A 26,195-nucleotide genomic window follows, 5' to 3' on the forward strand; every position below is an offset into this window, starting at 1 on the left:
GGTATTCTGTCACAACAGGAAAGGAAACAAGGGCACTAGTCTTTCCCAATGATAAGATGAGTACTTTCTGGAACAGTGTATGATATGAGAGAGATAAGGGCAGTCTGGTCACAGAGAGAGTTCCAAGACAGCCAGGGCTACACAGAGAAACCCTGTCTCAAAACCATCTCCCACCCCAAAATCTGTAAAGCACAGTTCCCTGCAAAATAATATAAACAAAAGGTAATGCCTAACATTTATTTTAATACAGCTAAGACGAAAATACACTTTGTGAGTTAAACAGAAAAAGCAATCATTGTCATTTTAGAAGGTGGATGATTAGTCTGCATTTGATCTGAATGGTAACCCTGAATTACTGGCCCCAGAGAAGGCTCTGCCAGAAGAGCTACAACACCCAATTGTCACTTTTATTGCTGTGATAGTTAGTCTGACGTGTCAATTTGATAGGTTCTGGAATAATAGCAGGTGAAGCTGCAGGCAGACCTGCCAGGAACTGTGGAGAGTGGTTAGCCTTTGAGAATGTCTGTGAGAGACTCTCTTGGGCAGGGACCTTGGACTGCATGACATGGACAAAGTGAGCTGAGTATCACCTCTCATTGGCCGTTGCTTCCCAACTGTGAGCACATGAACCACCTGCTTCAAGCTCCCTTTTTTGACTTTCCTGCCATGAGACAGAATCAACCCTTTGACACTTTCTGTAAGGGTATTCTGTCACAACAACAGGAAAAGAAACAAGGGCACTCGTCTTTCCCGATGATAAGATGAGTACTTTCTGGAATAGTGCATGATATGAGAGAGATGAGACGGAGAAGAGAGGGGAGAGGAAGCTAGTTCTATGTGCAAAGCCCCATTTCAGAGCTCTAATGCTTCATCCAAAGATGTAGAACTACTTTCCACACCAAGAATCTAGGTGGGAATCCAAATGACCTCACATTGGCCTGGGAAATATCTTTTCCCTGGAGTTTTGAGGAGAGCTAGAAACTGGCTTTGCAGAGTGTTTTGAAACCTAAGCTGTTTACAATAGTAACATATCTCAATTTTTATCAGCAATGCAAATGTCATAAATAAGAGTATTGATTTTAATATGTACTGTCTCATTAGAGCCAGGTTCACTGACAGACACTGGAGGAACAAGAGGAATTCTTTACTGACCCTCACATAACCATCCACAAAGAGCTCAGGAGCTTCGAGGGAAGGGGCCCATCCTAAGGAGACCATGAATGTTAAGGATGCATCAGAAAGGCTTCCTGGGAAAGCCCAGGTGGAGAAGGCAGATGACCACAGGAGGATGTGATGAGGACACAGTCCCCATTGGGAACTTGCACTGAGCTGCAGATATACAGGCAGGACCTAGAGGGGAACACACTGGTTAGTGCGTCAAGCACTCTGCTAAGACATTCTCTTGGCCTGGAGATCCATGCCAGTAGTTAAGGTGAAGATGTAAGGCAGGAAGGTTTTAAATACTGACCATCTCTGGCCACTTTGTGGGTGGTAGAATTTTGGGGAATGAGCTGGAGGCAGTTAAAAGGCTGTGGTGAGCGAAATGCAAAGGGTTTGAATGAGGGCAGCAAACAGGTTTTTTTTTTTTTTTTTTTTTTTTTTTTTTTGGCACATTTGATATACAGACAAGATAGAATCCCAGGGACCTTTCATCACAGGATGTGGAGGATGAAGCCGTGGGAAGACTCCTAGTTTTCTGGCCTGGGTGGTGATGCCACCAAACAGGATGCAGGAAGAAGAACAGGTTTAGGGTGGGCAGGAAGTTTGCAGGGAGCTGTACTGAACTGACATTGGACATTCCTTAAGACACAGCTCAGGAGGGAAAAGGAAGGAGCCCAAGATGGCATCCAAGGTGACACCAAGCCACAAAGGTGGTGACTCTGTGGTGAGGGAACTTGGAGGGGGAGAGAGGAGAAGGCGATATTCTGGCAGCCCCAGAAGCCTACAAAGGTCCAGGAGAGAACAGTGAAGGGAAGAAGGGGGACTGAAAATCCCATTTACACTAGGGTGGACTGAACACCTTAGAGGAAGCTCCGAAAGTGAAGGGATGAGAACGTCTCAGACGTCAATGACTGGTGAAGCCAAGGAGAGGTGCAAGGTAAGGGAGAGATGGGTACTCAGAGAGCTGTTAGAGGCACAGGGGAAAGGTGGGGTTCAGGTTACTGTGCTTTTTAAATTACCTGACGACTAACCGTCTTGACATAACCAACCTAATATTTTGGTGGCCATCTTTTGTTCCTTTTTGTGTGGATTTATGTCCACGTACACATACAATACAGACAAAAGGCATTTACTGTGAGCAAGAATACCATGCTCTACTACAGGGAATTATATCTCCATGTCAAAATCTCCCTTTAGGTTATCAGTATCACAAACATACACAAAAAGGAAATATGATTTCTCATAATCAAAACCTGCTCCTTCTACAGGACACATACGACCCCTTGACAAAACAAGCCTGTTTCTTACTACTGAGAGGTACAAGGTAGAAAAAGGACACACCCAGTCCCACTGAGCTGCAGAAGAGAAAGCAATTACCCACTGGGAGCGCTTCCAAACGTTAGGAGGGAGCCCGAGGTGCTACACCCGGAAGGCAAAGGACATCTGAGAGAGAGAGAGAGTGCTAACACACACCCAAAGGAGTGACACCCAGTGAGTCATGGAGAGGGAGTCCCACCCTGTGAAGCTTCCACACCTGCCTTCTGTCTCACTGCCACAAAGGCAGCGGCGCACAGGGCTCTCCGGAGCAGTGTCGCAATGTCTAAGGAGCGGGACAGACTGGTTGAACGGGCCTCGTCAGCTGGATGGCCACTGGACTTGGCTTGGGTTTCCTCTCCCAGGAAATGGGGCAAGAGGTTAGAACTGTGGCATAGAGAAGTGGCTCTTGGAGATTTCTGAAGAAGAGAGCTGGACCAGGGATTGCTGTTACAGAAAACTGCATGTCTGGTACCCAGTTATTCATTTACCTGTTTACTCAGGGTCTCATCTAGCCCAGGCTGGTTTTGAACTCCTTGTGTGAACTTCCTGAGTGCTAGTGTTTCTTAAGCAGCTTCAATTTGGCCATAGTTTTTCTCCCCTCTTGCTCCGAGTCTCACCATTCTTAGGCCAATTTCCATGCCACAGACACTATCCGAGGAACAGGTGGGATAATGCTTTCCTGTACTAGACTCTCTACTCTCCACAGACTGAAAAGATGACTGTGACTCCTCCACTGCCTCAAATAAATCTGCTTTTTTTTTTTTTTTTTTTTAACTACAGAGCAAAATGCCAAGAAGTAAATAAGCCTACCAGGAAGACGGCAAGAAAGCTACTCTATCAACCCGGAAGGCAACTGCTTCCTGATTAGAACATAAAAACTTGGTTCTTTCTGGGCATGTGATGAAATGAAATATCACACATGGGCAGAACCAGGTTCCACGTGGGAAAAGGCACCTGGTTCAGTCCACCACTTCGTCTGAGAGCTCGTGTCCTCGCCTCCACACACATCGACAGGTTGAAACCCAATCCTTCACGTGTTGGGAGGTGGCGCTTTGGGTGGTGATCAGTTTATGAGCATGCAGCCCTTGTAAATGGGGCTAGTGCCGTTTACAGAGACCCCCGAGAGAGCGTCACCGCTCCATCATGTGAAGACATGGGCAAAGGCACCGTCTGTGAACATGTACTGTCATTGGTCTGCCTGTCCTAGGACTTCCCAGCACCCCAGACTCCAAGCCATCCAGTCAATGTGCTGATACATTGTGTACCCCAATAAAGCTTACCTGGGGATCAGAGGACAGAGCCACCCACTAAATTAGACATAGAGGCCAGGCAGTGGTGACACACACCTTTAATCCTAGGAAGTAATATGGCAGGACACAGAAAGGTCTATAAGGCGTGAGGTCTATGAGGCATTTGGTTCTCTTTCCTCTCTTCCCATGGACTGGGAACCGCTAAGGAACAATGGCGTGCAGCCAATGGAAGCCCTGGACACCATAATCAAGGCTCCGAAAACACAAGGTGCAAAACTTTCCAGTTGTTTTTAGAGGGATGGACACACAGGGAGGAACGGACAGACAGGTTTATGGGGAAGAGTGTTTCCTGCTCAACTGGTCTTTCCCAAGACACAGCAGAACCTCCCTCGGTGGCCATGACTCCTCCTACTCATGCTTACAGACTAAGCGGAACAGTATAGAACACACAGTTTTTTTCAGGTAATAACCTACTTAGGGCTACTGTTTATTCTGAGTAAAATAGTTTTAAAAACAGGAATTTTCTCTTCTTCACATTTTCCCAAGATTCTGGCCCAAAACAGTGGAACTGTGACTTTCTCATTTTTTCAAGGATACCTTTACTAGCAAAGCCACTTGAAAACGGGGATCTGGAAGATTCTAAATGGAACAGCTGTCACACAATACTCTTCAGGTGCCATGAGAGAACTACTAAGGTTGCTGCTATATGCCATGCAGATTCCTCAGCCTGCAGACATAGAGGAAGCTCCCACCGCCCCTGGCCCCGCCAATGGTGTCAATCAGGGGGTCTTTTACAATCATGTTGGTAGATCAGTCTTGAGTGAATGTATGTGTGTTCCTTTATGAATGAATGCATGTTTGTGTCCATGCATGCACACATGTGTGTATGTGTATGGAGGCCAGAGATCAAACTTATGTGTCCTCCCTTGGTGACGTTCACTACGTCACTTATATTTTAAGACAGGGGCTCTTCACTGGTCTGAAGCTTGTCACTCTGTCTAGGCTGGTGGGATCAGTAAACCCCAGGAATCTACTCAATTCTACCTCCTTAGCACTGGGGTTATAGAGGGTGCTACTACCCCCAGCTTTTTACATGAGTTTTGGGGATCTAACAGGTCCTTATGTGTGTACGGTAAGGACTTTACTGATTGCGCTATCACCTCATCAGAAATCAGTCTTTAAGGCCTTATAAATCTATGGGTAATATTTCTGGCAAGCCGGGATATGGTAGCTCACTTAAAACCCTAGTAGTTGGGAGGCTGAAGTAGATGATTTCTAAGTTTGAGGTTAGCCTGGGTTACATGGTAAGACTCAATTAAAAAAAAAAAAATCCTGGCAAAAACAACACATAGCATTCCATAAAAGAAATCTATCAACATGGTGTTCGGTGCTGACATCCCACACCCAGGTTTCACTTCTCCAGTGCACTGATTAGATGCTTGAAGCCTGGGGTACAAGTTCAGCAGCTTTTCTAAACAACAGTTAGGACTTGCTGGGTTCTTGGGTGTGAAGTGGTTGAGCATCCAACGAAGACCATGGACTCAACCTTCACACTGCACATTTCCTGTCAAATGTTTCACGTGTAGTCTAATGACATGAGGGACACCCAGGCAAGAGTGACATCTGTGAGGGTAAAGTGAAAACCCGGGGTCATCAATGCCTTCTCCGGGCAGGCAGCCAGCTTTCCCCACCACATCACGTCATTTTTGCAGCGCCATTTCTTGCTCAGGATAATTATTAGAGAGAGTACTTCCTCTAATTTTCAGGCTGGTTTCCTAGATTAAGTCTATGTTTTTGGATCAGTGAATGAAGTCCTTACGGCCCTGGCTGGTGACCTTATCCTGGTTGACACAGGCGCCTAGTGGCAACTAAGTGTTTGAACACTTAGCTAACACCACAATGACAAGAATCAAGTGTTCGAGATTCTGCTAGCTCCTTTCTTGGATTCAGGCAGAGCAATACAGCTCCAACACAGACAACCTGTGGCATGTGCTGTAAGCAGCACTCGGGAGATGCATGCTCACTAAGATGGTAAGGGAAAAAGAATCAGATGGAAGGTAAGAGGGAAATGTTTGAATGCTACTACAAATAAAAGCTGATCTCAGGAGCACATGCTTCTGAGGACAACTTGGCTTGGTGGGTAATATGCATGGTGATTTAATGACTGCTCATGTTTTCAGCCATGAAGGAACCCACTACATACCTTGTACACTGAATGTACTGTGGAGTGCTAGGTTAAATGAAATATGCCTAGGCATTTATAAGAAAGTCACAGGTACATGTATAGACATTTTGTATCTACTATGCCAGACACAGCTCCAATAAAGTATTGTGTGATTCAGAAGTAAATTCTTCCAAGTGGGACACTGGGGGCATTTAGGATGACCAAGATCAAATGCCACTTGTTTTAAGCACTAAAGAGACCCACCCACCTGTTCCAAAAGAAGGTGTTAAGTGCATGCAGAGCCATGGACATCTATGCCTACTGAAAGCAATGCTTTGTAAAGAATGGTCCTTTATCATTTACAAAGCTCCTACCACCATTTACTATTCCAAGTACTTTGCATTCAAAGCTTCATTGTAACAAAGATTTAGGGGGGGGAAGATGCTTTTGAAGTTGTAGAGCTAGAAATGTGAAGTGCAGTGGTAAAGACTAGAATCAAGTAATTTTCCCTACAGCCACCAGAACACCCCAAAGAATAGCACTAAAAACTGCAGGGACCACAAATCCATCAGAGAGCTGCCAGCCACAGAGACTGGTCTTTTCAAGTCATTCTTGGCTCACCAAACTCATTATGAGCAGAAAAGATACTCCCGAGCCCAGCTTTATCAATCTAAATGAGCAAGACATGGAGATTCCCTAACTCACAGGAGCCCATGGAAAGACCCATGGAGCTGGGGATTTGTGTGCATTGAAATGTCACACTGAAATCTCTTAACTACATATAATTCCTGCGTAACAATTGCAAATGAAAGTGTATTTGAAAAGGCCACAATGGCAGCTGAGAACACTCACACAGTGCTGAGTGTAGTCAGCTACGCTCCTAAGTATCATCTAATCCTTATGACAAGTGGATGAGATCCGCGCTGTCATGCTCATTTTATAAATGATGGAAGTGAGGCGCTGAGGGGCTATCCACCATTTAGAAGAACTGTTGAGGCAGACCACGGAGCTTCCTGGCATTGCCCTTTTCAGAGAATTCTTACAGTAGCTGGGAAGAAGGAGCAGGTGTTGGCCACAGAAGGTCAAGATGAAAGTGGCACCCTTCTCTTGTTCCTGCTTCTAAGGGCACCAGAACCATGAGGCTGCTTCAAGTCTTCGGAAGGAATGACTGGGGTCTTTGGAAGGAGTCACTGGACTGACTCAAGTGGTTCCTGCCACCTGGACATCTTGGCCAGAGTCACTTTCAAGCTGCCAGCCCGAGTGACTGGCTTTCTCAACTGGTTCTTGACTGTCCAGTCTCACTTCAAGTAGGAGAGCTGCTCCTGAACCCAGTCAGTGACACTCGAGCACTACTGGCCACTGTGGCACTATTCAGTTGCCAAGTGTGCAGATAGTCTTAAGGGCACCCGAGTGTCAGTGTCTTTCTCAAGCATGCCAAGTCTGTGGCTCACAGGGCACATGCAACCGGAGATGATTATGAATAAAGCCCAATACAAAACTGCAATCTTCCTGAACACATTATGAGGGTATTATTTGTTTATTCTATTTCTTTGTGTGTGTGCTTGTGCACACACATCAAGGCATATGTGTGGAGGCTACGGGACAACTTGTGGGGTTTGGTTATCTCCTTGCAGCATGTGTATCCCTGAGATTGTAAGGTTTGGTGGCAGGTGCCTTTACTTACTAAGCCATCTCACTGGCCCCAGTGTGAGGTTTTCTTTGGTTTGTTTGTGTATGTTTTTTTTTTTTTTTTTTTTTTTTTTTTTTTTTTTTTTTTGGTGTATGTTTGTATGTGCGTGTGCCTGTGTGGTCTTCTTGTATGGCTCACTGAAGGTTCTCGAGCGTAACTGGTAGACTACAATGTCGTGCCACAGTGTCAAGAGGTCTAGCACCTCTTTGTAGAAACAAGCTGGGGGGACTGGGGACCACATGGGAACTTGTTGGAACGGCAGGAGAAAAGATAATTTCTGCATGGCTTCTGGAGTAGGTCAGCTCTGCCACCTGATCTTCCTCTTTGCACCACAGAAGAGACCCTTATTTCTTCTATGCCGGTGTGGGCAGGAGAAGAGCAGCAGAGGAGGCAGGAGTTAGAAGATGCCAGAAGCCACACTTCGGCTTCTAGCTCCATCCTAGGTCACTGAACAACTTAGGAACACATGGGAGGCCTTCCTGTAGGACAGTCTGACCTGAGCGGAACAGACACCCAGCATCTGTGAGCCTTTCCTGATGGAAGAGCTCTAATGAAGGGCACTCCCTGTGAACATCATCAAGAGGGTAAAAGGTAAGGGCGAGGTGGAAAAACAGAAAGAAGAATCACAGGCTCAGTCAATGTCCTGTCAACTCTCTCCATGATTCATAGAACCCGGCCTGCGCAAGAGACTGGGGCAGCCTCTCCAAAGTCCCGAGGCTAAGGAACAAAGGAGTGTATTCTCTGCTACTTCCACTTGCCTTGCACAATTTGCTAGTCACAAAGGGCCGTCCTCACCTGCTGCACAAAACCAACGCCATGAGGATGAGCTCACCCTTACAGAATGGAGACCAAGCCACAAGGTTCATGAGAACTCTGAGATTTTAGCTGCTTCGGCAAGTTGGGTGTGGTGGTTCCATAGCCAGTTGGCTCTGGGTTTGAACCTCAACTTTACCTCCATACCCTGGAAGACCAGAACCTGAGCTTCCAGCCCTAGCGAAACACAGCTTCTGTATTAACATGTGGTAGACACTCCCTGGGTGCTCAACAGGGGACTCAACTCTCACCACGGCCAATTGTCGCTCCACTCCCTACACCTACTGCATCTGGTAGGCATCCAGTCACCGGAGGACTGTCCGGCTAGGTCTACAGACCCGCAGCAATCCCGTTTCAGTGCCCTCTCTCCTTCCTAGATCAGGCTCTCTATGCAGCTGCCTGCACTTAAGAGCAAAATAAAGGACTTGTTGAAGTGGCTGGGGAAGGATGAAGAGTCGGCAATAGAAAAAAGGAAGAGGTACATTTGGGAGGAGTCCCAGGAGTGGGGGCAGGGGGATCTCCAATTGTAATTTCCTACGCTAAATTCTTCATTTCATAGCATTTAAAAACCTGTGTCGGGTAGATGGCTCCTATGCTCTGAAACAGGTGGCCCTGGTTTGCTATGTTTTCATTCTTTTAAAAGATAGGCATTTATAGGCACATTTTCCCCACCCCCCTCTGGTAAATAAAGGAAGAAGAAGGGGAAAAAGTTAAGGACAATTTGCTGGATAGTAAACAAAGCTTTGCAGCGGAAGGGATTGCTCCACCGCAGCCCCCTGAATTTTTTTGCCATGACATGCTTGGCTGCTGTCAGTCTCAGGCAGAGTGTATGGAAAGTAACATGAATTCACAATCTGTTGAACTAGTTTTTTTTTTTTTCTTTCCGGTCTGGGCAACAACTGGTTGTTTTAGAAATCAACTCTGACATCGATTTTCCAGACAATGTCTGCCTGACAGCCTGCATCTGAAAAGTGAGAATTCTTGATATGTAGCGGAATATAAAATAGATGATGATGATGATGACAATGATGATGATCTGGCTGTTTCTTCTGTGGCACTGGTGGTTCTGGTGACCAGGACAGACTATGCTGCAGCAGCTGCCACATGCATGGTTGGACTATAAGATGCTCAGCCGCATTTTTGGCTTCTGCCACCAGATTATAGAAGTGGCCTTCCTTTAGTGACGACAACCAAAAATGTGTCCAGACACTGGCAGATGTTCCCAGGGTGGGGAATAGACGCAACTTTAAATCTGTTTGAGAACTGCTGGTCTGCGTTAAACAAAGGCAACAATCATTCTTTCCTTAAATAAGGAGTTATAGTGTCATTAAGGACTCTGACAAATTCCTTAAAACATCCTGCTGTGTGTGCACGTTCAGGTGCGTGTGCACATGTGCATGTGTCTGTGGAGGCCAGAGGAAAACCGTGGCTACTGATCATTCCTCAGGTGCCATCCACACTTGGTTGTTGAGACAGGCTCTCTCACTGGCCTGCTGCTTGTCAAGGTTAGAGTGGCTGACGAGCGAGCTCCAGGGTTTGAGACCCTGTCTCCTCGGCACTAGGATTACAGGCATGAACCATCATACCTGTGTTTTGTTTTATTTTTAACCTGGGATCTGGGCAGCAAATTCAGATCCCGTGCTTGTAGAGCAAGTACTGTACTGAGTGCTGTCTCCTTAGACCCTCTTGACAGAAACTTTGATTGTAGGAAGTTGACCTACATTATATATTCTCCTTCACGGAGAAACTTGTTTAAACTTGTATTGAAAAATATCTGACCACAATAGCTCATGCAATTTGTCATTGTCCTAGATTTTAACATGTGGAATGAAGAATTCCTATAGGATGCAGTTAAGAAGTAGGAGCCAAATATAGGTAAATCTATCAATTTTTGTAGATTAATCTTTAGAACATGAGATTTTTACACCTCCCTTCCCCCTTTATCATCTGACCCTTCACTGAAAGCAAATTTTGCTATGGAATAGTTTTGGCTGCCACACACAGGACCCAAACATGAAAAGATAAGTGCGTGCTTTCCAGTCCAGACTCCAGTGTCTGAGATCATGAGAAATTTGGACCAGAAGGCCTCTGGCATCTCAGAGATCACAGTGTTTTTAAACAAAATCGCACTGTATGACTAAAAGACTTAAAAACGTTTAATATTCCTAGAATAATCCTATTAAACGATTTTAATCACATTTAATGTTATTGAAAGATTTCATCTTGTTGCCAAAATATCTTTAAAATTATTACATTTATTTATTTACACACATATATGAATGTCAATGTATGGGTGTGCACACACCATGGCATGTGTCGGGGGTCAGAGGATAACTTGTGGGAGTTAGTTTTTTCCTTCTACTACATGGGTCCAAGGGACCAAACTCAGCTTGTCAGGCTTGGTGGCACATGCTTTATTTGCTGAGCCTTCTTGCTGGCCTAGCAACATTTATTTTAAGTTGAAAAGCTTTTTATCAACAAAGACAATGACATAGACATAAACTAAGAGACATAGGAATGACAAAGACATTAATTAAGACCCGTATGAAGAGGCAAGTGTGTGTGCTTGGTAGGAGGGAAAGAGAAAGAAAGAAAGGGGGGTGGCTGAAGGGTTTCCTTGAAGCGTAGGCCAACATCTTCTTAGGTTGATCTCCCTCTCCCATATCCTTACTCTTTATATCCAGATACCAACTTTCACCTCCGTCCCCACACCACCTGGTCGAGGGCCTCACTATCTTCCCTTGGGTTTATTTCAACAACTTCCTAACTGGTATTCCACTCTCGACCCATCTCACTCATCTGGAGATGGGGGCTTGTTCCCACCATCTTCTTAAGAGGCTAATTCTGACAGATCCCTGGCCAGGGTCTCTGCACCTCCTATTGATATACCTGGAGTCCAAACCCATGAACGTACTCCGACTAGCTTCCTAACCTTACCTACAGAGACCCCTTCCCCTCCATCCTACAAACCACAGATACTAACTGTTGTCAGATTCCAAAGCTTTGTTGAAAACAGTAGGTCTGGAGTCCCTCTGCTTGTGTTTGCTGAAGGCCCTCATCTCCCAGCCCTAGAACAAAGCACTGTTCCTTATTCAGTGGTTTATAAGAAGTTGTCTTGAACCTCAGTGTAGCAGCCCTCCCTGTCAGTGTTAGGAGCTGCCCCTGTCTATTCCAGGGCATCACTGGAAAGTGGTGGAAAGAGGGCTTGTCTCTGAAAGGTGAATCAGCTCCATTCAGTTAAACTAATTCACTGAGTCCTTACAATACTCAGACCTGCACTAGACACTCCTACGATCATGCAATATATATATGAGTGGCCTCAAGGAACCTTTAGCAATGGGAGAATAAGCTGGGCATAGTGGCACATGCCTTTAATCCCAGAATTTGGGAGGCAGATGGATGGATCTCTGTCTAGATAGCGAGTTCCAGGACAGCCAGGACAATAGTGAGATCTTGTCTTGAACACAACAAACAAACAACAAAAGTCCTAAAATAGGGGAGCAAGAGCCAGAGAATTCCTGGGCACAAACTGCTGGAGGGGTTCTGAAGAGGAGGGAGGAAGATGAAGAAGATGGTCCCCTGCTGTGGGGGAGACTGGGAGAGGATGCTGGAGACAACAGAATTGGAGCGATGACTGCAGCTGGAAAGAGCTGGGATGTGTGAATCTTCTAAACACACAAAAAAAACCAGAAGACAGCAAGACATGACAAAACCTGTATGAGCAACGTCAGCTTTGTGGGGGACCTGAAAGTCAGCTAGATGAAATTCGTATCCACATGGAACACTGGGAAAGTCTGGCCAGCCGGTAGGAGAACCAGAGCAAAGGTAACCTGACATTCACAAAGGACACTCAATGAGAAAGAAGGAAGGTAGGTCTCTGGAGCCGGTGACATAATCAGGTGGCTTGTGCTGCGACTGAGGCAGTGACCCTAAGACTAGGCACGTAGGAGCTTTCGAGGGCAAAGAGGAAAGCCAGGGTGGACAGGACTGGACTTCTCACACAAGGTGTCTGGTTACAGACAGAGAAAAGCTGAGATGGTGAAATAGGAAGGACTACTAGAAGTAATACTTGCCACCAAGGACGGACACTCGGCTGAAGGACTGGAACAGTTCACCTGTCTACGTCCTACTGCGTTTTTAACATCTGAAGACAAAAACTCTGTGTTTGGTTTGCGTGTCTTACACTCACCCACTGGCTTGAGTCCCTCTGAGGGTCAGACCCCAGGATGTTCTGTCAACCAGCTCTGACGAGCTGGAGGAGGCATTGCGTCACACACCTACTGAGAACTAACATGCATGTGTCTGAATCATCCCTCCTCTGCCTCACACGGCAGCAGTGCGCATGCCAAGCTCAGATCCCTGCCGTTCTGTGTCTATTGACAACTACCAGAAGGGTCAGTCTTCAGAGAAGGCCAGCACTCCACTTCCCCGGGTAGTGAGTCATAAAGTCATGATTCTAATCCCAAGGAACGGCGCCCAGTGACTTCAGAGGGTTTTACTAGCAGTGTAATTGGTTTGGAAGGTCTGTTTTTCACAAAGAGAAAAAGCTCAAATTTGTTCCTAGGAGCTGAAAGGGAACCTTTGAAAATATCTGAGGTACAAATCCAACATGGAAATTAAATTACGAAGTGAGATGCGCATGTTCCCACCCGGGCTATAAACACTCCATTAACAACGTGGTCACAGGCGGCTTTTCAAACTTTTCACCCACATTGATCACATTATCTCATAGGCTACATTCTGACTGGATCTGAACTCAGCCTCTTCCAGTACCTACTTTCCACTGAATACCTGGATGTAATAGAAGGTCAGAGAGCAGCAGCCTAGGAGTTCTGAGCCCCACATGCTACTCCTGTTCTGAACACCCTGTGCATGCCATCCCTGTTCTGAACCCCATGTATGTGTACCCCTCTTCTGAACCCCACATGCCACCCCTCTTCTGAACCTCATGTGGATGTTACCCTGTCCTCAACCACACATGCCACCCCTGTCCTGAATCCCACATGCCATTCCTGTGCTGAATCTTACATGCCACCCCTGTCCTGAATCCCACATGCCACCCCTGTCCTGAATCCCACATGTCACCCCTGTCCTGAATCCCACATGCCACCCCTGTCCTGAATCCCACATGCCATTTCTGCTTTGGCCTAGAATTTCTTTTGATCCTAGAGTTTCTGTTTGTAGATATAGTATATAACCTACAGGGTGTGCAAGATTAAACAATCTGAAATTGGGAAACAGCAACCAAGTGATTCTACACCCTGTATTAGAGTTATTTTATTAGGATTTATAGAGCCATCAAGAAGAGGCACGTCATATGATGCCAAATAACTAACTACGAGTGCACTGGCTCATAGTCTCTTCCCATATCTTCTAAATGAAAAGTCTGTGTGTCTAGCCGAGCGGTGGTGGCGCACGCCGTTAATCCCAGCACTCGGGAGGCAGAGCCAGGCGCATCTCTGTGAGTTCGAGGCCAGCCTGGTGTATAGAGTGAGGCCAGGTCAGGCAGCAAAACTACATGGAAAAACTCTGTCTCAAAAAACCAAAACAACAACAACAAAAAAGTCTGTGTGTCTATATCAAAATTACATTTACCTTTTAATAACACTATCTTAAAAAATGAGGATAATCCCTATCGTAATCAGGACGTCAACGTTACACCTAACCAAACCAGTAAAACACGGTGGTATCAGTTTCCCTGGGCCATTGTGAGTGCTGCTGAGGAGCAGGCACTCAGGCCAGGGTCCACTCGCAGTGCGCCCTGGGTTAGGATCTGAAGCCCTGAGAAGTGGACTAGCCAGGCTGAAGCTGTAGCGAGGATTGGTGGCAATCTTCACTTCGTTCTTTTAGGAAGTGGCTATTTACCTAATGTTTGCATTCTTGCTTTGAGTTGAGTGTGACTATTTCTCTGACCAGAAATAAGTAGAACGGGGTGGGGAGGAGATGAAGAGGCGTTACCCACAGGGTGGGCTTTGGCGTGCTGCTGTCTGAACCGGAGGGACAGACAGAAGAAGCAGAAGCAGCTTTCACTAACCTTTGCCTGCCGCTTTTTTCTCTCCACCCTGGTCTCCTTCAGACATGGAGAGTCATCGATCGATCCTCCCTTCTCCAAAGCCACACAGAAGCCGTAGGAGGGACTCAAGCTTCCCCATGCTCTTGCTTCTGGGTGGGAGCTGCCATCGTCCTCTATCTTGTGTGACTCTGGCTCGTACAACCCTTGTCCTAGCAAGAGTCCTGCCCTACTCTTGGGAAGAGGACAGGCTGCCCAGAAATGCCAAGAGTTTAAACAGACACACCTTGCAGGGTCTCCCTCTCAGTCCCCACCCTTCCTGACAGTCACGTCCATCCTGAATCCAACCACAGAAGTGGACAGTCTTCACACCCTTTGCACCTTGGCTTGAAGGCGATGGGGCTGTGCAAAACTAGAGGACAAAACCTGCTGGCCCCCCTTTTGTCACCCTGTCTCCTGTTAAGCCTGTCAGCGTGACTGTGAGGTGTGAGGCACAGATCCCTTCCTGCTGGACAATTTCCCAGACACCAGGCAATTGCATTACCTAGTTTATATTCTCTCTCTCTCTCTCTCTCTCTCTCTCTCTCTCTCTCTCTCTCTCTCTCATTACTCCATTCATCCAAGTAGAGTGTTCAGACTGCATTATTCCTTGAAAATGAAGTAGTAAAAGCTTTCATTCTGATGTCCTCTGATTCCCCTTGAATACAAAAGTCTTGATGAGAACCGCTGGTCCTCACTTGCGGTCTCCAGTGCCCACTGGTTGCTAACGCCTTTATCCTTTAGCTTTCCCAGTCTCGGTCCTCGAGAATACCCTGGGGAGGACCACCTGCTTCCTCAGCTGCTACACAGCAATGCCTGGGACTCCAAGCCCAGCAAGAGTCCATCCACAGGCCTTGGTGTCCTGGAAACTCTCCTTGGTAATCACTCCGAGAAGAGGAGATGGCTGCTGCTGCTGCTGCTGCTGCTCACTGCGCACAGTGAGAAGGTAAAAACTGACTCTTGTCTACTGACGTTCCCCCTGGAATCAGAACATGGGTTGAACCCTAAGGAAGCCAACATACTAGCTAGTTCTAACAGATCTAGGATGGATAGACCACCCTGTCCACACAGAAAGTGCCTTCTAGAACTTCCCAAGAGATTACAGCGAGAGAAGCCCTGGAGCCATGTGTCCCAGCTTCAAACCATATTTATGGGCCATGTAACATCACCAGAGACTTCACATTCCGGGCTCACATTTGCGTATTTGCAAACTGCAAGGAAGGAGAGAAGAGACCTTGGCGGGTTTGTTGTGAAAGTCGTGTGAAGCAATACAAGGCTGCTGAGAGCCTAGAGGATACGAAGCACTAACTGAAGTTACTGTTTACTGTGGCCAAGCAATTCAATCATGGATGCTGCTTGCTTGTTTGATGTCTAATAATTATTAATGGCCAGCCTGGCTGGGATAAATGCTCCCTGGCCTAGGATGTCAGTTTTCAGGACTTTTCAAAGGAAAGCTTGTTATTTTCCATATTTTATCACAGATTTCCCCTTGTAACAGAGCAAGTATACAAAATGTGGTTCAACACTAGCAGTTACTTTTATAAACTAATGATTCATGCTAATTAAACTTGTAACTCAAGAGGATGAATTATTTCAACATTTCCTTTTGCTCAGTAATTACAATTCAAGGGTATATTAGATAGCACACTATGATAATTTTGTTGTGAGATAGACACTGTACATGTTACATCTTTAAAAACAGGCACTTCCACATAAACCCAGGTGCTTTGCTGAGTAGTGGCTGTGCAGACTACATAAGCAAGTCTACCAAAGGTGTGTGCAAACATCCTCTTTTTCTACACGGGGAGCAGCTCAGAGAGAAGGCACTGAGATCATTCTGGCTTCTTAGAGATTGACCGGATGCACAGGAGGGTAGAAATTTAAAAATAGAAGCTAACGTGGCTGGAGTTTATCTCAGATGCTTACGTCCCATGAGCAATCTGTTCAGCCACGATGATAGCAGGCAGTTCACGGAGTGATTTAAATTCTCATGAACACACTCATTACCTGCCGAGGTGGTGGAGCACAGCACATAGGCATTTCACATTCCCTTGGCTTCCCTCCCCCCTGCTCTTCTCCTTCCTGTCTACAACTGGGATTGAAGCTATGGCCTCACACATGCTAACCAAGTACTCCACCACTGAGCTAGATCCTCAGCCTTCTATTTACTTTGTACCTTGAGATGGGGTCTCACTAAGTAGCCCAGGCTGCCCTGAACTCTGTCTGCAACCCAGGCTGGCCTTGAATTGGTAATATTCCGATTTCTGCCTCCCCCCCCCCCCCCCCATAGCTGAGACCACAGGCCTTGCCCACCAGAGACAGGCTCTTTGGTTTCTTAAAGCTATGTCTTTTTATGTTTTTGGTCTATTTTGGCTGTTGTTAGTGTTTAGAGACAGGGTCTCACTATGCAGTTCAGAATAACCTGGAAGTTGTTATATATGACCAAATTGACCCTGAACTCATGAACTTGCTGCTCAGTCTCCCTTGAGCTAGAGTTACAAACATGGGCTACCATGCCAAGTTGACAATTTTCTTTTGCTTTTCTTGAGAAAAGCACACCTTTAATCCCGGCACTTGGGAGGCAGAGGCAGGTAGACCTCTCTAAGACTGAGGCCAGCCTGGTCTATATAGTCAGTTCATTGATAACCAAGGCTATGCAGAGAGACCCTGTCTCAAAAAACCAAAACCAAAACAAAACATCATCAACAACAACAAATTTAGATCTATGACAATCTCTACAACATGGTCTCAGGGAAATCTCCATTACCCGGGGACTTAGAGCTTGGGACAATATACCCAGTTTCAGATGGTATGACATAGCCAGGTCTTTATGTGATCCAAAGTTTGGATTCCATTTAAAGAAAACAGATGTCAAGCTATGAATACTAAGTCAGATTTAAGGCTCTGAGTGGGGTGGGTCACACAAATGAGATGTCCTTTCAGGTAATAATTCAGGTCTATGGACCAATGAGTCTGAGCAGGGAAGGCAAAACTCAATTGTTAAATGCTATGTAAACTGTGAAGCAAAAATCATTCATCCTTAGGAACCCTTGGTTAGAATTAAGTTGTAGAAAGGCATCTAGAAACTTTTAAGGACAGATGCGTTCAGCTGGGTAAGTCAGGGAGCAAGAAGGGTCAGGGTGGGCACTCAGTCCAGGGTGACTGAGCAGGTCTGACTTTCCAGTTAGTTGTTCTGAGGATGCAGAATGCTGAGAAACTGAGTTCTGCCTTGCATGTTTCTTAGGAAACCTTTGCCCATCAGGTAGCGATGGGAAGTTAGAAGGTTAAGATAAAATTCATCTGTGAAGCCTTCTGAACGCACTTGTAGGAGAGTGGCCGCCTCTTTTCTGAACATGACGCAGTTCTTTCTCTACTGTTAACAAAACATCCAGTGCTGACTGCACACATTCTCTCTCAGAACTGACTGTTGTACCAAAAGAGCTCTGTTTCCAAAAGAAGTCTTTATTTGTCTGAAGCACATTGAATCATCTCAGAAGTCAGCATAAGGAGTGTCTTACAGCTGCCACACCAGAGTGCAGACTTCAGGACACAATCAGCTCCTTTTTATACTGTAGGAAATTGTTTATTTTCACATGAGAAAGTTCATGGAAATCTCTGTCACAGAATATGGAAGGATTCAGAATTGGGATTTCTTAGCAATGTTGAGTTTGGAACTGGATGTGGTGGCACATGACCTGTAACCCCAGGCTGAGGCAGGAGGATCTCAAACTCAGCGATCAGCTTGGGCTGCACAGACTGAGTCTCAAAACAAAACCAGAAGAAGAAAAAAAGAAGCTTGAGTTTCAGCACTTTCTTGGATATGTGTGGCTTCCCAGGCTGTACACGGCCCAAACCCACGGGACTCCATTTACAAAGACCACAGAGTGAGGAGCCGTGCATTTGTTCCTCCTATTAAAGCAGTACATGGACTAAAGGAACACCTGTGACCTAAGCTGGAAAGCAGGGCATGCTAGCACGAACACAGCGAGCATGCTGCCTGGACACGGGGCAGTAATTTGAGCATTAATATCAATAAGAACAGTAATCCGTAGGCATGTAAAGAAGCGGGCAAGTAGCAACAGCTTTTCCGTACAGCAGGGTGAGGACTGAGAGAGTACCAGTTCCCAACACACCACACTAAACACTGCATCAGACGGACATGGGGGTGGCTGCACAAACAGGGTGAAGTGGAGGGGCAGGAAGATGCAGAGGAGGAGGCACAATGTAGTCAGATGGTCTGGAAGTTTCCTCTTCCAAATTTCCAAGCAATAGACCTATCTATCTATCTATCTATCTATCTATCTATCTATCTATCTATCTACCTACCTACCTACCTATCTATCTATCTATCTATCTATCTATCTATCTATCTATCATCTACCTATAAATAAATAGAGAAAAGAAATCAGACAAGCCAATGATCAAACTGGTATGATTAGTAACAGGCACATGGTCATTGGCTTCCTGCATTGGCTCTTGAAGAGGACATGGTCACATCCATGGCAACCCTGTACAGAGTGCCCAAGTGGAATCTGATCAGGAGGTGATTGCCTGTACTCCTTAAACACGTCCATATCGCACAGCACAGAGACAGCTAAGGAACCGTGGCAGATGACAACAAGCTGAAGAGACTTGATGATGAAATACACTAGGTGCTCTGATGCTCTCCTGGACAAAAGAAATGCAGTAAAGGACACTGGTGGGGACTAGTGACCACACTGGAACATGGGCTGTAGATGAAGGCATCGAGTGTCCTGGACTTGCCAACTGTATGGCAGTTGTACTCGACAGAGGATAACCTTGTGCTTAGAAAGGCATAGTGAAGCACTAGGGCATGTGAGCTGTCTACTCCCAAATATTCAAAGTAGAGACACATGTATATATGTCTGAATGCACATTTGGGCACGGGAAGAATGATAAAAACTGTAGGATGACCTGCTAAATGGTCTTATTAATAAAAAAACAAAAAACAAAAACACCCAGAGCCAGATATTGGGGTTAAAACGGAGAGATCACAAAACCAGAAAGCCAGCCACGTTCTTACCACTTGGAGATCCACAGACAAGAGACCTACTTCCTGTATACCCACACCTATATGCCTTTCTGTTCTGCATCTCACTTCCTCTCTCTGCCCAGCTACATCAATTCCTATCCGTCTGTACAGACCTCCAGACCTCTACGGTTAGTGCTGGTATTAAAGGCCTGTGTCACCATGCCTGGCTCTGTTCCCCAGTGTGGCCTTGAACTCACAGAGATCTGGATGGATCTCTGCCTCTCAAATGCTAGGATAAAAGGCATGTGCTACTGCTGCCTGACTTCTATGTTTACTATAGTGACTGGCTTTTTCCTCTGATCCTCAGATAAGCTTTATTAGGGTGCACAATATACTGGGGAGACACAATATATCACCACAAAAAACAAGTGAAAACATGAGACCAAAATGGGCCAAACTGAGTAAATGATATAAGGATGAGGCCTCAAGACAAAGTTTAGAAGCTGCATCCAGGAACTGACAAAATATGATTGCCCAAAAAAGATCAGCAATAATAACAACACTAGCTATCATGCCAATGTGGATGGGGGAAATTCCACATGGCCTCGGCCCTAGATGAAGACTACAGGTGGCCAATAGCTGCTGAGAGATGGAGAATCAGTCTCTTCCAGGAACAAGCTCCCACGTAAGTTGTCCAATCTCAAGAGGTCAGCTCTAAACACATGTACATATGAGTAATGCTAAATGGACTCAGTAGGTTGAACATTCACATGCACATACATACACACAGATAGGCATATACACATAACATGAATTTGGGAGCGGGCACATGAGAGGAACTGGAGGGAGAGGAAGGGGCGGGAATGATGTAGACACAGGGCTCATGTATGAATCTGTCAAACAAGATTATTTTTAAAAAGCAAAATGAAATAGACAACACACACACACACACACACACACACACACACACACTGTGGGATGTCTTTCTATATGCTGTGAATATGTATTGCTCTCATTGGCTAATAAATAAATAAAGCTGTTCTGGCCTATGGCAAGGCAGCTTAGAGGCAGGCAGGAAATCCAAGCAGAGATATGGAGAGAAGAAAAGAGAGGAGGGAGAGACCCCAGCTGCCGCCGAAGAAGCAGCAAGATGCCAGCAGACCAGTAACACCATGACCACGTGGCAAAACATAGATTAATAGAAATGGGTTAATTTAAGATGAAAGAGCTAGCTAGCAAGAAGCCTGACATAAGCCATACAGTTTATAAATGATATTAAGCCCTCTGAGTGATTATTTTATAAGCAGCTGCAGGAACACAGGACCAGGTGGTTCTGGAGAAACTTACAACTACAGAGAGAGAGAGAGAGAGAGAGAGAGAGAGAGAGAGAGAGAGAGAGAGAGAGAGAGAGAGAGAGAGAGAGAGAGAGAGAGAGAACACGAACGAACAATAAAAGCTAACCACACACAGCAGCCAGAACAACTTGGAGGGGTATTGGTGCTCATCTGGCTTCAATGACCAGAAAAGCAAGCAGTTCATCTTCTGATTAGTCCAAGATAGGAGTGAGGAACTCAGAAGCATTTTGTTGGGATCAGTGTGGGGATTGGCATGGTTAATGTATGTGGAGTGCTCGGAAGGCGTTTAAGTGGTTTGAAAGGTGTTCCACTTGCACGGCCTCCAGGCTTCTTTGGAAGAAAGGTAGTTTATCCCCCTGGTACAAATCCCTAGGATTTGTCCAAACAATACAGAGAATGAGGAAGTGACAGAAATCACAGGAGGCTATCACGAGGCTGGTGGGCTTTGCTGCTGCTGCTGCTGCTGCTGTGCTGAAGGTGTTTGTGAAGTACTTATTAAGCTTTCTCCAGGAATGAAAGATGAATCCCAACTTAGATGAAACGCTGAAGCTAATAATAATACAATAGTACTACATGCCTGGGTAAGTATATTCTCTACTAATTACAGCCGGAGCTCAAATAAGCCAGAACAACGAAAGTGACAGCTTTTCTTCCCACACTACACTTTAATGCTCGTTCTTCCAAGGGCTGAGCTTTCTAACAAAGCTCTTCTTGGAAACAAACTCTCTGCCACTGTAAGATAAGCAGTGTGGGGTGCATGCATATAGCCTCAGATACTGGGCTAGGCTGAGGCAGGAGGATGGCTTGGGCTCAGGAGTTTGAGTTAAGCCTGGGAAACAGTGAAACTTTGCCTGAAACATTAAGAAAACATTTTATAAATATGCCACCAAAACCACTGAAGTGACTGCACTAAAATTAATAAATCTGTTTTTAAAATGTAACCAAAACAAACTGCCTTCTTGTTTACCTGTTAATATAGAAGATTGGAGGAGTAAAATCACTACAATTTGTCTTTGTAAACTTTTTTTTCCTTTGCAGTATTAGGGATCAAGGTCAGGGCTGTACACACTGAGGAACAGCCAAGAAGCAAGAGAGCCAATCCTTTGCTTTTAAACTCTGAAATGCAAGTTCCTTCATGTGTCAATAGGTGTGGAGCCCCAAACTAAAGGTCAATAATACTTACATGGACCTCCAAACTTCTACTCAAGCTTTTTGCTGAAGCAATTCAAGGAAAACAGCTCAGAAAACTGGGACTGACACTCATCACCAGCCACCCTGTCTTTCTTGCCTAACAGCAAATGACCTCATAAAGCATTTGGCCTCATTTCAGGTTTCTCTTTCTTTAATTTGTTTTCTATTCATTAATGTAAAGTGGTATGTCCTTAGTGTCCCTGCTTTTCAATTTAGCATTGGCAGTTCTATTTCATTAAAGATAATCTGTATCTCTGCAACACGCGGCTTTATAGGCACCATCCGTTACCTGCGTCATCATTACTCACACAGAGAGTTAGCATCTGAACATGCCATACCTTTCTTCCACTGAAAGATGGATGGCTATCAGTATAAAAGCATAAGCCCAAAACACTTGTGCCTATTGTTGGTTTGGGGAGAAAATCATTTGGTACTAGATGTCCTTCCCCAACTTTAATTGTATTTTTAACCATGGAGAAACCTTGAAAATCCTGATGCCCACTTTATACAACCATTGAGACCAACTGAACTAGAATATGTGCAGGTAGAACTCAGCAACCAGTCTTTCTAGAACCTTCTACTTGATTCTTCTGTGGAGTCAAGATCACAATCCCTGGACTGAACACCCATTTCCACAAAGAAGTTAATCAATTATAGACTGATAGAATGCTCAAAAAATTTTTAACATCTATCTTATTTGTTAAGGGATGTATAATACAACTGGTCAGTGAAGGAAGGTATAAGTGAGCATAGAAAGTGGCAAATGGGCTGGGTGGTGGTGGTGGCGCACGCCTTTAATCCCAGCACTTGGGAGGCAGAGCCAGGCAGATCTTTGTGAGTTTGAGGCCAGCCTGGTCTACAGAGTGAGTTCCAGGAAAGGCACAAAGCTACACAAAGAAACCCTGTCTCAAAAAACAAACAAACAAACAACAAAAAAAAGGAAGAAAGAAAGTGGCAAATGAATGAAGAGCCATGACATGTGTAAAATGAATATGACATGCAGTAAGCAGATCCAAAGCTAATCTGTGACAGAAGAAGGTACTCCCTAACAGAGACACAGAATGACTGAAGGAGGTGATTCCAGCAATGGGGCAAATGGGAGAGTGTCCAGTGTAGTCAGGAAACAGGGAGGTGACTGACCCAGCTATAGCAGAATGTCCACTCTCTAGAGTCGAAAGATTGGGAAATCAGGCTAGAACTCTGCAGGTCTAAGACAAGGCAGGAGGGAGTCTCCATGAGAGAAGCAGCCCTCTGGAAAGACTGACTTGACACAGGCAACTACCATGTTTTGTAAAAACTTCTAAAACTCAAGTTGACTGATAGAACACAGCCCAGGTAAAAACATACAATGATGGCATTTACTTTTCAGTTTTCCATAAAAAGAGAAACCAGAGTTGAGTCTGCTGAAAATAAAGTTGACTTTGTTTGAGTGTAGCCTCTTAGAGGGGAATGTGGGCAACCTGAGGGCTTCTCAAATTTTCTACTCCTATGAACACTGCCCCAGTTGCCTGGCTCCTAATCTCACAAACACAGCACCTTCTGCAGGCTCCACTTACTTTTTCTCATAAAGTCTACTCATAACTAAGCAGTATAATTGCTGTGAAACAATCTCTTTGTACACAGTGAGTATTTGTTGCTCCCATTGGTCTAATAAAGGGCTGAATGGCCAATAGCTGGGCAGGTAGGGGTTAGGTGGAACTTGCAGACAAAAAGAGAGTGTGGGAAAGAAGAAGGAGATGTGGAGAGAAGCAAGATGAACATGCTGTGCTGAAAAAAGGTACCACCATGTGGTAGAGAGTAGATAAGAAATACGGGTTAATTTAAGTTGTAAGAGCTAGCTAGTAACAAGCCTAAACTATCAGCTGAGCATTTATAATTAATATTAAGTCTTTGTGTGATTATTTGGGAGCTGGCTGGTAGTCCCGATGAAAAACTCTGCCTACATATAATTCTAAAGGAAAAAGTTTTAGACCACAAAAATTCTTTTTTCCTATAATATTTTTGAAAAGGAATTTTTTTTTAAGTTTAGTGAGAAGCTGAAGACTCCTAAGAATCAAAAAAGCTACCAAAGCATTTATTCATTCAATACGGTTTGAACAAATACCATTTGCTACCATTCTAGAATATGGTAAGATTCCATTTTCAAATAAATAACTTGCCTAGCATTGTAGACAAGTCTGTCAAAGCCAAAACAGCAGTCAAGGTCTGCACAATTTATAGTTAATTGGTTAAAATTCCTACTATAACTTTTTTAAAAGTGAAATAACAGATAAGAAGCTAATAATATAATGTGACACTTTAAAATCCAGAAGATAGCAAATGGTAATGTTTGTTTTTTAAAAACTGTTTTATAAGCTACCCTACTGAAAGTTTATTTAAGCAAAGTTTATTTATTTATACATCACAAGTTCAACTCTTGTAACATAATTCACTCAACTAAAACCAAGTGCAATGACATCCCTGAACTAAATGCAGTTTAAAGTACGATGACAGGTGGACATCATCCACATTTAACTACAGCAATGAGGTCATGCCAGTGCTATATTCTCAACGACTAATTGGGAGGAGTGGTGTGCCCAGGTTTGTAAACTTCTAAACAGGTACTTTTAAAACCAGAGTACTATGCTCACTTGTGAAATGGCACCTTGTGGAGTTGCTGCATCCTGGCCATTCACAACAGCATTGCTCAGGTTGTGCTTGGTTACTCAGATGCACACAGATGTGGAGCTCATGGATTGGCTATACATAGTGCTCCAAAATTCCAAGACCACAGAGAAGATCTTTGTGTAAAATTTTCATCTTATAAACACCCAGCTCCATTTTTTAAAAATATCTATGACAAAAATGGAGCTATCCTTGATTAAAATAATAATAATAATAATAATAACCACACAAGAGTGTTTGGTTCTTTTAAGTCAGTGTGCTCTCAGGTTGGTAGGCTAGAAATATTTTAAGAAATAAAACAAGAAATATTCCTATTTCTTGCTGCAAACACAAAAAGAAAACCAGCTCTTCAAGCCCTCCTCTCTCTGCTTGTCTTGCCAAGTCTTACCTGCATAATGTACGGGGATCTCTATCTTTGGCCCAATGACATAGTGACCTTCTTCCAGGCTATGAGCAGTGATGGTGGTCCACTGCCGGCATGAATGGATCAGCAGGTAGTCATTCTCTCGCAGCCCTTCCACGCATTCTCCTGGAAAATACAATTTCATATAAGAAAGTTAAAATTCATATCTGCTCACTCCACACCCTACAGCCAAATTTCTTTAAACTTGTACAGGTTTGGGGAGTTTAAAGCAATAGATTCACAATAAGATGGATTCAGATGGGATAAACCTTAAACAGTATACAGTGTGTATAAAAATATACATAGGCTTGGAAGAGAGAGGAAAAGAAATATAGACAGTTATATAAAGAAATAAAGTTTTTTAAAAAATAAAGTCTTTAAAGAGAAAGTAAAGGATATGATATAGAAATGTAGGGTATAGATAGATATGATAAGATTAAAGTGTAGATTATTGAATCTACTTTTAAAGAGCAGCAACTTGTTTAAAATTGCTATAGATTTTAGTTTATTGATAAAAATTTGAAGTTAATTTTGTTATACTATGTGTATATTTCCATTATTTTTTAAGTTATTATGTTTGTGCAGCTCATTTAAATTGTAATGGATAATTAAGAAATACAGATTAATAATTAGTCTTCTATGATTGTCAAACTTATAGTCATGTTAAACTTTCTAGGTATACATAGATACAATTCAATTAGGTAGGTAATCTTCAAACACTTCAAAAACCTATAGAATGTGGCATTCAAAATGTTTTAAAAACTTAGACTTTGTGAACAGTGAGACATGTCTGCTCCTGGCAGCACCAATTTACTTCAAAGAGAAAGAGGGGTGTTGAAGACATCCCATATGGAGTTTATCTTCTTCTTGGCAAAAACAGCCATTTGGGCAAGAAATTGTTCTTGCCTAGACTGTTTGACAAAATGTTGTATAAACTAGACATGTAGGGCCCATATAAAGGTGACCACTGAACTTTGCAAGATGAGATGGTCCTTCTGGTTCCTGCTTCACAGAAGGAAGTGCCAGACATTCTATAGGACATAAAGAAAAGCAACTGAGAGACTCTAGGCCTGTAGGCTAAAGATGGATGCCTCAACACTGCAGAAGAACTTTGGGTAACTGTCCAGGTAGCCAGCTGTCTCTGT

At 44.3% G+C, this 26,195-nt stretch overlaps 1 protein-coding gene across 2 annotated transcripts in view; it reads right to left on the reverse strand.

Annotated features, from left to right (window-relative positions):
- Garem1 (GRB2 associated regulator of MAPK1 subtype 1) overlaps positions 1-26,195 on the reverse strand; it is a 185,139-nt gene that overhangs the window by 94,677 nt on the left and 64,267 nt on the right. For both annotated transcript variants that reach the window (XM_028886563.2, XM_028886562.2), the window contains exon 2: positions 25,036-25,176. In XM_028886563.2, the coding sequence (XP_028742396.1) occupies positions 25,036-25,176 (141 nt within the window). The remainder of the gene's footprint in view (positions 1-25,035; positions 25,177-26,195) is intronic.

Source organism: Peromyscus leucopus, chromosome 19 (genome assembly GCF_004664715.2).
Source record: "Peromyscus leucopus breed LL Stock chromosome 19, UCI_PerLeu_2.1, whole genome shotgun sequence".
Lineage (NCBI taxonomy): Eukaryota > Metazoa > Chordata > Mammalia > Rodentia > Cricetidae > Peromyscus > Peromyscus leucopus.